At 45.1% G+C, this 14,570-nt stretch overlaps 2 protein-coding genes across 2 annotated transcripts in view; one reads left to right on the top strand and one right to left on the bottom strand.

Moving 5' to 3' along the window:
- LOC133548443 (gastrula zinc finger protein XlCGF57.1-like) overlaps positions 1-14,570 on the top strand; it is a 351,444-nt gene that overhangs the window by 160,249 nt on the left and 176,625 nt on the right. The window lies entirely within an intron of this gene.
- On the bottom strand, positions 9,829-12,431 carry LOC133554198 (zinc finger protein 501-like). The gene has a single exon (XM_061902694.1). The coding sequence runs from the start codon at positions 12,379-12,381 to the stop codon at positions 11,137-11,139; it is 1,245 nt and encodes a 414-aa protein (XP_061758678.1). The 5' UTR covers positions 12,382-12,431; the 3' UTR covers positions 9,829-11,136.

Below are 14,570 nucleotides of genomic sequence, written 5' to 3'. Positions count from 1 at the left end.
ATCTCTAAGGGAGAGACCCAAACTCATTTGGGCCGCTTGTACCCGTGATCTTATCCTTTCGGTCATGACCCAAAGCTCATGACCATAGGTGAGGATGGGAACGTAGATCGACCGGTAAATTGAGAGCTTTGCCTTCCGGCTCAGCTCCCTCTTCACCACAACGGATCGGTACAACGTCCACATTACTGAAGACGCCGCACCGATCCGCCTGTCGATCTCACGATCCACTCTTCCCTCACTCGTGAACAAGACTCCTAGACACTTGAACTCCTCCACTTGGTGTTAAAAATAATGTTGAAAATATAAAACATTCTCATGTATTTTTAATCCATCCATCCGTTTTCTACTGCACATGTTTAAGAAGTTGCGTTAATGGTAGGAAGTTATTTATTTACTATTGGTTAGTGTGGGGCTTGCCCTCCTGGGGGTTCTTCGGACCACCAAGCACCAACATGAGAGCTTGTTTCAGGGTTACAATATTGTTTTATTTTTCAATAAGTCTCTCAGTTGCTTTCCAGCAATTGTCTTTTTGTCTTCCGTCCTCGCTTGTGCTTTGGCTTCAGCTCCGACCCCGTCTCTCCTCCTGGCTGCTGCTTATAACCGAGCGGCAGGTGATTAGATAACAAGGCCCAGATGGGCCATCCACGCACCTGTCGCTGATTTCGAGGCTGATCCTGGCAACACCCCGCTTCGCTGCAGGCCCGCAGGCCACAACCCCGTCCACAGTTAGCTTCAGAATAACAATGTTATTACAAAAAATATTATATGGCTCTTACCGAAATACATTTGAAAATATTTGGCGTCTTGGCTCTCTCAGCCAAAAAGGTTCCGACCCCTGTTTTAAAACAATGGTTGGCAAAAGTATCCAACATCAAATAATCTACAACTACTCTTTGAAAATAAATGTATAAATACAAGCACGTGCACAGACATTTTCGATGGCTGTTGTTCAAACCACAAAGGGTTTGTTATGCCCGTTTGATTGTGGACTATTACTGACACCTTGTGGCGATGGGAAATACCGCGCGTCATTAGTTTGGCCACTTCCGGTTTACGATGTTAGTCCAGTTCATGATGAGTTGTGTTAACTGTTACAAGCCTTGGAAAAGATAAGTCTTTTTACAATAAAAAATAAAAGTCCAAAGCAAGACAAAGCAAGATCAACAACAATAAAGAGCCTAAATGGATTTATCTGCTTTGGAACTTTCTTAGAAGGTCCTGGATTGGTTGTTAGCTGTCTGCCAAGCTGTTTAACCTCAACACATATAGTGAGGGCAGAACACATACATTGAAGATAAAAATCATACATTTTAAACACTGCAAGAAACACAAATATGTTTCAACTTACTTAGTTGTTTTAGTTAAAAACATTTAGAAACTAAAATTATAACTCTGAACCAGGGGTAGGGAACCTATGGCTCGGGAGCCAGATGTGGCTCTTTTGAGGACTGCATCCGGCTCTCAGGTAAATTTGAGCTAACTCTGCATAACACGATAAATAATGAATAGTTCCACTTGTAATCAGTGTTAATAATGATGTTCAAAATATAAAACATCCATCCGTTTTCTACCGCACCTGTTCAAGAAGCTGTGTTGATGGTAAGAAGTTATTTATTTATTATTGGTTAGTGTGGGGCTTACCCTCCTGGGGGTTCTTCAGACCACTGCTTATAACATAGCGACAGGTGATTAGGTAACAAGGCCCAGGTGGACCGTCTACGCACCTGTCGCTGATTTCAAGGCCGGTCCTGGCAACATCCCGCTTCGCTGCAGGCCCGCAGGCCACGCCCTCTCCACAGTTAGCATCAGAATAACAATGCTATTACAAAGAATAAGAGACCTATTATACTCTAAAAATGTTAGTCTTACTTAAAAATGCACGCGTTTAGTTGTGTTCAGGGTTAAAAATATATTTTACGGCTCTTACGGAAATACATTTTAAAATATTTGGCTTCTTGGCTCTCTCCGCCAAAAAGGTTCCCGACCCCTGCTCTGAACATTTAACAAAAGCACTAAGAGTGTAGATCTCCACCAGGACCAATCCTATTGTTCACCTGCTACTAAATTGTGTGCCATCTCATGTGTATCGTGTGCTGCTATGACAATAAACTTCCATGAATCCTGTAAAACAGCAGACAGTTAGTAATATGGTTTCACATCAAAATGTTGGGGAAACTGCTCATTTCTACCTGGCGATAGGTGGCTCTAACTGGCCATATTTGTCTTGTAGAGACCCTAGCGCAGCCGTGTACGGTTTTGGTTCATACATGAATGACTTGGCTAACTGCAGAGCGTTAGGGACTTTGAGCTGATTAAATAAAGCATGATATTTATATTGCTCGCTGAGGTGAGGATGACTATTCATCAAGTTTTCTCTAGCGCCATCTTGAGTAGAGCGAAATCACTTTCCCGGCCACGCTCAAACCTTGGAAGTACTGGTTTAGGAATGCCATAGGATGTAGCGATGTGGTCTAGATGCCCGGGGTCGGACCAGGGTGGTGCTCCCGGGGCCGGAGTAGCAGATGGTAAGGTGTATTGAACATAGTGCCCAGCTGGAGGAGGTGCAGAAGTTTGCATGGTTTGTGGCACTTTGGCTGATTGTGTCATTGTTGGTGCATAACTAGTATTACCTGAAGCAGTACCTGAAGTCAAATATTTGGGCATAATCATAGACTATCAGCTGAATTTTAAGAGTCACATTAAGAAAATGTGTAAAACCCAGAAGGCCAACCTAGGCTGTTTTAAGATGATAAAAAACTGCTTAACTCTCAGCTGTGCTTTTATTTTTATGAATTCAATGATTCTTTCACACATATCTTATGGTTTAACTACATGGTCCCAGGCACACCATCAGCAGTCAAGACCATTGAGTGTCTTTATAACCGCGCCTTGAAAGTCCTAGACAAGAAGAGTATACGATATCATCATTGACAAATTTTAACCAAATACAATATTTTAAGTTTTACCAATCTTATTTGGTTACATACAGTCAAACTGTTTTTAAATGCTGGCAGTTACAAGACTGCAAAGTGGTACCAGATCTACCACCAGAGCAATGTCAAAAGGCAACTGTTGCGTTCCATTCCGTAGAACATCTTCTGCTCTGACTGCCTTTTCAATAAAAGGACCACAACTATGGAACTCTTTACCTGACACTTTGAAAAGTATATCTGCACTTGTCACTTTCAAAAAACAAACACAATTATGTCTAGTTCAATCAATCAATGTTTATTTATATAGCCCTAAATCACAAATGTCTCAAAGGACTGTACAAACCACTACGACTACAACATCCTCGGAAGAACCCACAAAAGGGCAAGGAAAACTCACACCCAGTGGGCAGGGAGAATTCACATCCAGTGGGACGCCAGTGACAATGCTGACTATGAGAAACCTTGGAGAGGACCTCAGATGTGGGCAACCCCCCCCCCCCCCCCTCTAGGGGACCGAAAGCAATGGATGTCGAGCGGGTCTAACATGATACTGTGAAAGTTCAATCCATAGTGGCTCCAACACAGCCACGAGAGTTCAGTTCAAAGCGGATCCAAGACAGCAGCGAGAGTCCCATCCACAGGAAACCATCCCAAGCGGAGGCGGATCAGCAGCGTAGAGATGTCCCCAACCGATACACAGGCGAGCGGTCCATCCTGGGTCCCGACAAGCGGTCCATCCTTGGTCTCGACTCTGGACAGCCAGTACTTCATCCATGGTCATCGGACCGGACCCCCTCCACAGGGGAGGGGGGGACAGAGGAGAAAAATAAAAGAAGCGGCAGATCAACTGGTCTAAAAAGGGAGTCTATTTAAAGGCTAGAGTATACAGGTGAGTTTTAAGGTGAGACTTAAATGCTTCTACTGAGGTAGCATCTCGAACTGTTACCGGGAGGGCATTCCAGAGTACTGGAGCCCGAAATGAAAACGCTCTATAGCCCGCAGACTTTTTTTGGGCTTTAGGAATCACTAATAAGCCGGAGTCTTTTGAAGGCAGATTTCTTGCCGGGACATATGGTACAATACAATCGGCAAGATAGGATGGAGCTAGACCGTGTAGTATTTTATACGTAAGTAGTAAAACCTTAAAGTCACATCTTAAGTGCACAGGAAGCCAGTGCAGGTGAGCCAGTACAGGTATATATGTATGTATATATGTATATAAAGGTATATACAGTATAGGTATATATGTATGTATATATGTATATAAAGGTATATACAGTATAGGTATATATGTATGTATATATGTATATAAAGGTATATACAGTACAGGTATATATGTATGTATATATGTATATAAAGGTATATACAGTACAGGTATATATGTATGTATATATGTATATAAAGGTATATACAGTACAGGCGTAATGTGATCAAACTTTTGTACCAACTGTAATCTTTTAATGCTAGACATGGGGAGACCCGAAAATAATACGTTACAGTAATCGAGGCGAGACGTAACAAACGCATGGATAATGATCTCGCCGTCTTTAGTGGACAAAATGGAGCGAATTTTAGCGATATTACGGACATTAAAGAAGGCCGTTTTAGTAACGCTTTTAATTTGTGACTCAAAGGAGAGAGTTGGGTCGAGCAGCAATCGTGTTCCCATGTTTAGTTTTAACAAATTTTTTTTTTTTTACTACTCCTCTCTGAGCTGCTACCTTACCGTGGTAGAGGAGTTTGCGTGTCCCAATGATCCTAGGAGCTATGTTGTCTGGGGGCTTTCATGCCCCCTGGTAGGGTCTCCCAAGACAAACAGGTCCTAGGTGAGGGATCAGACAAAGTGCAGCTCAAAGACTTCTATGGAATTACAACAAAATGAACTCAGATTTCCCTCGCCCGGACGTGGGTCACCGGGGCCCCGCTCTGGAGCCAGGCCCGGAGTTGGGGCACGATGGCGAGCGCCTGGTGGCCGGGCCTGTCCCCATGGGGCCCGGCCGGGCACAGCCCGAAGAGGCAACGTGGGTCATCCCTCCAATGGGCTCACCACTCATAGGAGGGGCCATAGAGGTCGGGTGCATTGTGAGCTGGGCGACAGCCGAAGGGAGGGCACTTGGCGGTCCGATCCTCGGCTACAGAAGCTAGCTCTTGGGACGTGGAACGTCACCTCACTGGGGGGGAAGGAGCCTGAGCTAGTCCGCGAGGTAGAGAAGTTCCGGCTGGATATAGTCGGACTCACCTCGACGCACAGCAAGGGCTCTGGAACCAGTTCTCTCGAGAGGGACTGGACCCTCTTCCACTCTGGCGTTGCCGGCAGTGAGAGGCGACGGGCTGGCGTGGCAATTCTGGTTTCCCCCCGGCTCAAAGCCTGCACGTTGGAGTTCAACCCAGTGGACGAGAGGGTAGCTTCCCTTCGCCTTCGGGTGGGGGGACGGGTCCTAACTGTTGTTTGTGCTTACGCACCAAACAGCAGTTCAGAATACCCACCCTTTTTGGGTACACTCGAGGGAGTACTGGAAAGTGCTCCTCCGGGTGATTCCCTTGTCCTACTGGGAGACTTCAACGCTCATGTTGGCAACGACAGTGAAACCTGGAGAGGCGTGATTGGGAAGAATGGTCGCCCGGATCTAAACCCGAGTGGTGTTTTGTTATTGGACTTTTGTGCTCGTCACGGATTGTCCATAACAAACACCATGTTCAAACATAAGGGTGTCCATATGTGCACTTGGCACCAGGACACCCTAGGCCGCAGTTCCATGATCGACTTTGTAGTTGTGTCATCGGATTTGCGGCCTCATGTTTTGGACACTCGGGTGAAGAGAGGGGCGGAGCTTTCTACCGATCACCACCTGGTGGTGAGTTGGCTGCGATGGTGGGGGAGGATGCCGGACAGACCTGGCAGGCCCAAACGCATTGTGAGGGTCTGCTGGGAACGTCTGGCAGAGTCTCCTGTCAGAGAGAGTTTCAATTCACACCTCCGGGAGAACTTTGAACATGTCACGAGGGAGGTGCGGGACATTGAGTCCGAGTGGACCATGTTCCGAACCTCTATTGTCGAGGCGGCTGATTGGAGCTGTGGCCGCAAGGTAGTTGGTGCTTGTCGTGGCGGTAATCCCAGAACCCGTTGGTGGACACCAGCAGTGAGGGATGCCGTCAAGCTGAAGAAGGAGTCCTATCGGGTTCTTTTGGCTCATAGGACTCCGGAGGCAGTGGACGGGTACCGACGGGCCAAGCGGTGTGCAGCTTTAGCGGTAGCGGAGGCAAAAAATCGGACATGGGAAGAGTTCGGGGAAGCCATGGAAAACGACTTCCGGACGGCTTCGAAGCGATTCTGGACCACCATACGGCGCCTCAGGAAGGGGAAGCAGTGCACTATCAACACCGTGTATGGTGCGGATGGTGTTCTGCTGACTTCGACTGCGGATGTTGTGGATCGGTGGAGGGAATACTTCGAAGACCTCCTCAATCCCACCAACACGTCTTTCTTTGAGGAAGCGGTGCCTGGGGAATCTGTGGTGGACTCTCCTATTTCTGGGGCTGAGGTCGCTGAGGTAGTTAAAAAGCTCCTCGGCGGCAAGGCCCCGGGGGTGGATGAGATCCGCCCGGAGTTCCTTAAGGCTCTGGATGCTGTGGGGCTGTCTTGGTTGACAAGACTCTGCAGCATCGCGTGGACATCGAGGGCGGTACCTCTGGATTGGCAGACCGGGGTGGTGGTCCCTCTCTTTAAGAAGGGGGACCGGAGGGTGTGTTCCAACTATCGTGGGATCACACTCCTCAGCCTTCCCGGTAAGGTTTATTCAGGTGTACTGGAGAGGAGGCTACGCCGGATAGTCGAACCTCGGATTCAGGAGGAACAGTGTGGTTTTCGTCCTGGTCGTGGAACCGTGGACCAGCTCTATACTCTCGGCAGGGTTCTTGAGGGTGCATGGGAGTTTGCCCAACCAGTCTACATGTGCTTTGTGGACTTGGAGAAGGCATTCGACCGTGTCCCTCGGGAAGTCCTGTGGGGAGTGCTCAGAGAGTATGGGGTACCGGACTGCCTTATTGTGGCAGTCCGCTCCCTGTATGATCAGTGCCAGAGCTTGGTCCGCATTGCTGGCAGTAAGTCGGACACGTTTCCAGTGAAGGTTGGACTCCGCCAAGGCTGTCCTTTGTCACCGATTCTGTTCATAACTTTTATGGACAGAATTTCTAGGCGCAGCCAAGGCGTTGAGGAGATCCGGTTTGGTGGCCACGGGATTAGGTCTCTGCTTTTTGCAGATGATGTGGTCCTGATGGCTTCATCTGGCCGGGATCTTCAGCTCTCACTGGATCGGTTCGCAGCCGAGTGTGAAGCGACCGGAATGAGAATCAGCACCTCCAAGTCCGAGTCCATGGTTCTCGCCCGGAAAAGGGTGGAGTGCCATTTCCGGGTTGGGGAAGAGACTCTGCCCCAAGTGGAGGAGTTCAAGTACCTAGGAGTCTTGTTCACGAGTGGGGGAAGAGTGGATCGTGAGATCGACAGGCGGATCGGTGCGGCGTCTTCAGTAATGCGGACGTTGTATCGATCCGTTGTGGTGAAGAAAGAGCTGAGCCAGAAGGCAAAGCTCTCAATTTACCGGTCGATCTACGTTCCCATCCTCACCTATGGTCATGAGCTCTGGGTCATGACCGAAAGGATAAGATCACGGGTACAAGCGGCCGAAAAGAGTTTCCTCTCTCCCTTAGAGATAGGGTGAGAAGCTCTGCCATCCGGGAGGAACTCAAAGTAAAGCCGCTGCTCCTCCACATGGAGAGGAGCCAGATGAGGTGGTTCGGGCATCTGGTCAGGATGCCACCCGAACGCCTCCCTAGGGAGGTGTTTAGGGCACGTCCAGCTGGTAGGAGGCCACGGGGAAGACCCAGGACACGTTGGGAAGACTATGTCTCCCGGCTGGCCTGGGAACGCCTCGGGATCCCCCGGGAAGAGCTAGACGAAGTGGCTGGAGAGAGGGAAGTCTGGGCTTCCTTGCTTAGGCTGCTGCCCCCGCGACCCGACCTCGGATAAGCGGAAGATGATGGATGGATGGATGGAATTTTTACTAATTTTTTTTAATCTAGTCTGCACTTTGTGTTTGTTGCGATCCGTGACTCGGATCTTCAAATATTATTGTTTATTTTTCCATCTTTGTTCTCATTCTCCGTCTGATCCGTTTATTTCCCGTTTAGTCCATCACCATGGTTACTTATTAGTTTCAGCTGTTACTCCCGGTTCCTGCACACCTGTTCACTGCTAATTACCTTCCCTTTATAAGCCAGCCTCTTCTGTTTATTCTTTCTGGGACTCTAATTTGCTCACATGCAACAAGTAACGTCAGGTATGTTTTCTCGCTAGCTCATTAGCTAAGCCACTTTGTTGTCATCTTTAGCTCACATGCTAATCATCTTTGTTTTCATTTTTTGTGCCATCGTGCCAAATTTTAGTTCTTTATATTTCCTAGCTTTCACGCTAGCGTCTTTTGTTTCCCTTTTTATTAGCTCCAGTGTTTGTGTTCAGAGCTCACTTTTTGTTAATACATTTGTTAGATCTTACCTTTGTTGTGTTCTTCGTTTGACGCATCCTCGAGGGAATCGAACCCGGTACCACGATGCCGAACCGGCGTTACAGTGTTGTTATTATTATTGGCTTTTATCTAGTTTGTACTTTGTATTATTTCTATTATCATTATTATTGACTCATCTTTGCCTTATTCTATTTCTTCATTTTCCTATTTTAATGATGTTGGATCTGTGTTGTTGTTGTTGTTGGGGACAAGTGTTGTAAATTAAATTAAAACACTATGATGCATACATTGGATAACTGTTTCAGATGTGAAGTGAAGTGAATTATATTTATATAGCGCTTTTTCTCTAGTGACTCAAAGCGCTTTACATAGTGAAACCCAATATCTAAGTTACATTTAAAGCAGTGTGGGTGGCACTGGGAGCAGGTGGGTCAAGTGTCTTGCCCAAGGACACAACGGCAGTGACTAGGATGGCACAAGCAGGAATCGAACCTGCAACCCCCAAGTTGCTGACACGGCCACTCTACCAACCGAGCTATACCGCCCTACGTCTATGTTTTTTGTATCTGTCCCTATTTCAAATAAACCTTAATAATAATAATAATAACTAAATGTGGGCAAGACTGGCATATGTTGACAGAGACAGGAGCTGGAGTGGGGGCATCCAATCTCTTCGCCTCCAAGTAAGCTTTCCTTTCTTCCTTGATTTATTTCTGTAGGTCAGCAAGCGCCAAACCTTTAATTTGCTCCTCTCGGGCCGCTGTTTAAACATCAGGAATATTTTGGAGCAGTTGAAGCCCATGCGATCGCCGAGAGGAACGACGTGATGAAGCAGATGACTGGCACCCTGGCACACTTCTAGCTCTGGTTCACTGTGTTGTCCTCCTGGTCGTGAGGAGATTTGGGCAGCAGGCAGTTGAAAGGGAAGGAGGGTGACATCGTAAGGAGCCAAATGCAGTGGTAGTGGAATGTCTCTCTTTGGTCTGACAGAGGGCTGCTGATCAGCAGGTGATGACTCCATAGTGTCTGATGGTGGAACTCTCTCCGGCTCGAAGGACCAATGTAAGGAAGGGATAGTAGTTCTTTTAGAGTTGGGACACGATGGACAGATTCCGGCCAGAGAATCATTTAATCGTTGCTGAAAGGTAGACGTGAATGTGTGTGTTTGTGTGTGGTATTTAGTCGTCAAGGCACACAATGCTGGCTGCCACCATTCATCGAAAACGGGCTATACTGACAAAGACCTGCTTAAAAGGGGAAATGACGTCACATATTGACATTACAACTTAAAGGCACAGGAACATTACAGAACTGATTAACGGCACACAATAGGCTTTCGGACGGGTAAAATCATGGCAAAATAAGTTAAAAATACGACTATGACAACTTCAGATTGTTTTCTTTATTTTACTTCGGCCCAAAACAGAACAAGCACATTCTGAAAATGTACATAGTACAAATAATCATCCTGACAAAACACTTCAAAGTAAGTTAAACATTTAGAGGAAACAAAGGGTGCATTTTCAGAAACACCTTGAAGAACACAATGACCTTAGACTTAATCGCAGTCTTTGTACAAAGAAATTAAACTTTAAGTCACAGCCCATCTAGAATTGAACAAAAAACTAAATAAAGCTTGAATGAAAGCTATTCTATGTATCAACTACCTCATTTGTCATTTCCACATATTAATCCTGTGCTAACTCAACAAACCATACACACTGAGGTAGAAACTATTGAAAAGTATTGAGTTACTTCTTGCCTTTTAGACATAATGTGTATTGACAGAAAAATAAAAGCAGTGCAATGTGTGAACAATTTCAACAAAGCCCAAATAAAAAGTTGAAAGAGTGACAGTATTGCAGTAAATCACACACTGTTCACTTTCTTTACATTTGCACAGAAGACAATCATTTTCACAGAACTATATCAGTGTGCAGTGTCTCATGCTGCATTTGAAGTGGGGTTACTGATTGATTATTTTACTCCTCTTTTACGTTGGCTGGAGGGGGAGGAGTCACAGCCCCGCTTTACCGTGTACCTCTTGCTTGGTATACTTGCTCGCCTCGGTATAAACTATTTGCTTGCCTAACAGAATTGCTATTGCGACATCCAGTGGACACAATTAGAAAAGCAGTTTCTTTCATTAAAAAATGCAGCTGAATTTTACACTTTGCAAACTCATCTAGCGGGCCGGATTGAACCTGTTATGCCCGAATGTCGAGGGAGGTGGGGGTTGGGTTGTGGGTGTTGGGGGTTAATTGTTCACATGTCTCTGATTTGCACATCAATCAGTCTGAGGAGCAAAAATTGGCAATTTGTTATGCAAACAGTTACCCAGCATCACTTATGTGTCAGCTTCAATTTTGATACATTTCAACTTTACCGTGACAAACAGTGTAGTGCAGGTTTTTGAGCGTGCACAAACTTGACACATGAGGCCCCAGGTCCCTGGACTGAAGAAGGAGTAACCAAGCACTTGAAGCATCATCTATCTTACAGTTCAGGAAGGTTTCAGATACAGAGAAGACATGGGGTCATGAGTGGATAAGATTATACTCTAAATAATCCAAGTTTGTATGAATAGCTCAGATATTTGTGAAAGAAGCAGTGAGGAGGTCCTGGGTAGGGTGGATGTCGCCACATATGAGCAACATACCACAAACTAAACAGCTAATTGGTCATTTTCCCTTGTGTGTTCTCATGTGTTTTGCTGCGTCTGCTTTATGTGTGAACCTTTTACAGCACACTGAACAACTAAATGGTTTTTCACCTGTGTGTGTTCTCATGTGTTCAGTCAAACGTCTCTTCATAGAAAAGTTTTCACCACAAATCGAACAGTTAAATGGTTTTACACCTGTGTGTGTTCTCATGTGTTGAGTCAAACGGCAATTTCGAGAAAAGATTTTGCCACAAACTGAACAATTAAATAGTTTGTCACCTGTGTGTGTTCTCATGTGTTGATTCAAAGAAGTATTTTGAGAATAGATTTTGCCACAAACTAAACATTTAAATGGTTTCTCACCTGTGTGTGTTCTCATGTGTTGAGTCAAACGGCAATTTCGATAAAAACTTTTGCCACAAAATGAACAATTAAATGGTTTTTCACCTGTGTGCGTTCTCATGTGTTGACTCAAATTGCTATTGTGAGAAAAACTTTTGCCACAAACTGAACAATCAAATGGTTTTTCACCTGTGTGTGTTATCATGTGTTGAGTCAAATGGACATTTTGAGAAAAGCTTTTGCCACAAACTGAACAATTAAATGGTTTTTCACCTGTGTGTGTTCTCATGTGTTGAGTCAAAGAGCCATTTTGAGAAAAGCTTTTTTCACAAACTGAACAAATAAAAGGTTTTTCACCTGTGTGTATTCTCATGTGTTGAGTCAAAGAGCTATTTTGAGAAAAGCTTTTTCCACAAACAGAACAATTAAAAGGTTTTTCACCTGTGTGTGTTCTCATGTGTCCAGTCAAACAGCTATTTTTAGTAAAACTTTCAGCACAAACTGAGCATCTCAAACATTTTTCACCTCTCTTCTTCGAAGAGCATTCAGAGTGTTTGTTGTCAGTGTGAGTCCTCATATCACCTTCACAGTCTGTATCGCTGCTCAAAGTTACTTCAACCTCGTCTTCAGTCTCACTATCTGATAGTGGAGCTAAGAGGTTGTCTACTTGTGGTTTCTCTTCATCATCTTCAGTCTTCACAGAGACAACAGTCAGTTGCAACTTGGAGTAATCAGCTTCCTCTCGTCCTAGAAGACACTCTCCCTCCTGAGTGATGCAGAGTTCCTCCTCTTCCTTTTTAATGCAGGGTGGTTGTGGAGTCTCCTGCTTCAAAGTGGAGCTCCCCCCTGACTGAGGGGAAACTTTTTCGGGATTACCGATCAGCTGCTGGATGTCTGCAAGACACAAACAACAAAAACACATGTTCTTCTATGTACTGTATGTGTGTGTAGTAGGGTTGTACAGTATACTGCTACTAATAAAGCATTGTGGTACTAATCAATTGAAGTTGGTACTACACCACCTTTGAAAAGTACCGCTACCGTTCTTTCATCTGAATGCTGCTGTGTGGCGGTGACTACAGAGCCGAGGCGCATGATGTTGAGTGTGTCAAAACGCACACACAAAGTGCATACAAGCAATAACATCGTGGAGAGGAAGAAAGGCAACAAAGGACAATTCTACTGGTTAATAAAGAAGGTGTGTGAAGTGCAATATGGAGGTATTTGGGCTTCTAAACTAACAATAAAGGTGACACTTTAAAGGGGAACATTATCACAATTTCATAAGGGTTAAAACCAATAAAAATCAGTTCCCAGTAGCTTTTTTTATATTTTGAAGTTTTTTTCAAAATTTTACCCGTCCCGAACATCCCTAAAAAAAGCTTTAAAGTGCCTTTTTTTTGCTATCTTCGAAGCCACTGTCCATTTCCCTGTGACGTCACACAGTGCTGCCAATACAAACAAACACTGGCGAATACCACAGCAAGATATAGTGACATTAACTCAGATTCAGACTCGGATTTCAGCGGCTTAAGCGATTCAACAGATTACGTATGTATTGAAATGGATGGTTGGAGTATGGAGGCAGATAGTGAAAATGAAATTGAATAAGAAGCTATTGACGCTATTCGGCCAGGTTTGCATTAGCATCGCCGGTAAAATATGTGGACCAAACGATCAGGACTTTCGCATTGACACTGGAGCAACTTAAATATGTCGATTGGTAAGTGTTTGTTTGGCATAAAATGTGGTTGGAAGGAAACGCTGGATGTAAATATAGTTTCAAATGTACATACAGCTAGCGTAAATAGCTTCTTAGCATCGATTAGCTGGCAGTCACGTTGCGACCAAATATGTCTGATTAGCACATAAGTCAACAACATCAACAAAACTCACCTTTGTGATTTCGTTGACTTTATTGTTGCAAATGCATCTGCAGGTTATCCATACATCTCTGTGCCATGTCTGCCTTAGCATCTCCGCTAAAATGTGCAGACACTCCGGCACATTCAATGGGGGTCTGGCGGCAGATTTCTTGCCACTTTTGCATCTTCGGACCAGTGGTGCAACTTGAATCCCTCCCTGTTAGTGTTGTTACACCCTCCGACAACACACCGACGAGGCATGATGTCTCCAAGGTTCCAAAAAATAGTCAAAAAAACTGAAAATAACAGAGCTGAGACGCGGTGTTTGTAATGTGTTTGAGAAAATGAAAATGGCGGCTTGATTACCTAGGTGACGTCACGTTCTGACGTCATTGCTCCGAGAGCGATAAACAGAAAGGCGTTTCATTCGTCAAAATTAACCCATTTAGAGTTCGGAAATAGGTTAAAAAAATATATGGTCTTTTTTCTGCAACATCAAGGTATATATTGACGCTTACATAGGTCTGGTGTTAATGTTCCTGTGGAAAGGGGCGTGTCCTACGCGTCCCCTGCGGGCGGGGCATGTGCTGCAGCCGGTCATGAAGCAGCAACCAGGTGAGCAGATACCTCAACTGGGACGAGTTATCTAATCACCTGTTCCCTTTATCAGCAGCGCTGGAGACCATGAGCGGGCCCTGGCAGAGAGAGGGCGAATGCCAGACACGAGAGAGCAGGAGTGCAACACTCTGCATATGTTGGTGATTGGAGCCGAAAGGTGAATATTATGATGCATATTGGACCTGATGCAAAACAGGAAAAGACTGGTGAACATTTAAGTTTGTGTAAAACAGTAAGAGACTGATGAACATTGGAATTGTGAAGAAACATTAAATGTGTTGTAAACTACTGCGCCAAAGTGTGGTGTTTCTTGTGACGCAGCGAGATGTTTACAGTTCCCCTTTGAACAGGGAACCGTGTTTTGTCTTTAATAAAAGTGGTTTACCTGCTACATGGCTTATCTGTGTACATTTATCCATAGTTTTGTTTTTAGTATTTAATAATTGTATCTTTCTTAAGTTACAGACCAGGAGTGGCATATCTCGGGCAAAAAGAACATAGCAGACCCGTTATCACGTCTACTAGGAAACAGCGTACTGAAATAGAAACATGCACACGGAGAACCCGCAGCAGTACCTGGGTACCGAGAGCGACAGAGAGCGAGCCGAAGACAGCGACGACGCGGCCG

Source organism: Nerophis ophidion, linkage group LG01 (assembly GCF_033978795.1).
Source record: "Nerophis ophidion isolate RoL-2023_Sa linkage group LG01, RoL_Noph_v1.0, whole genome shotgun sequence".
NCBI lineage: Eukaryota > Metazoa > Chordata > Actinopteri > Syngnathiformes > Syngnathidae > Nerophis > Nerophis ophidion.
The sequence above is the reverse complement of the archived record's forward strand: the minus strand, read 5'-3'. Positions and strand labels throughout refer to the sequence as shown.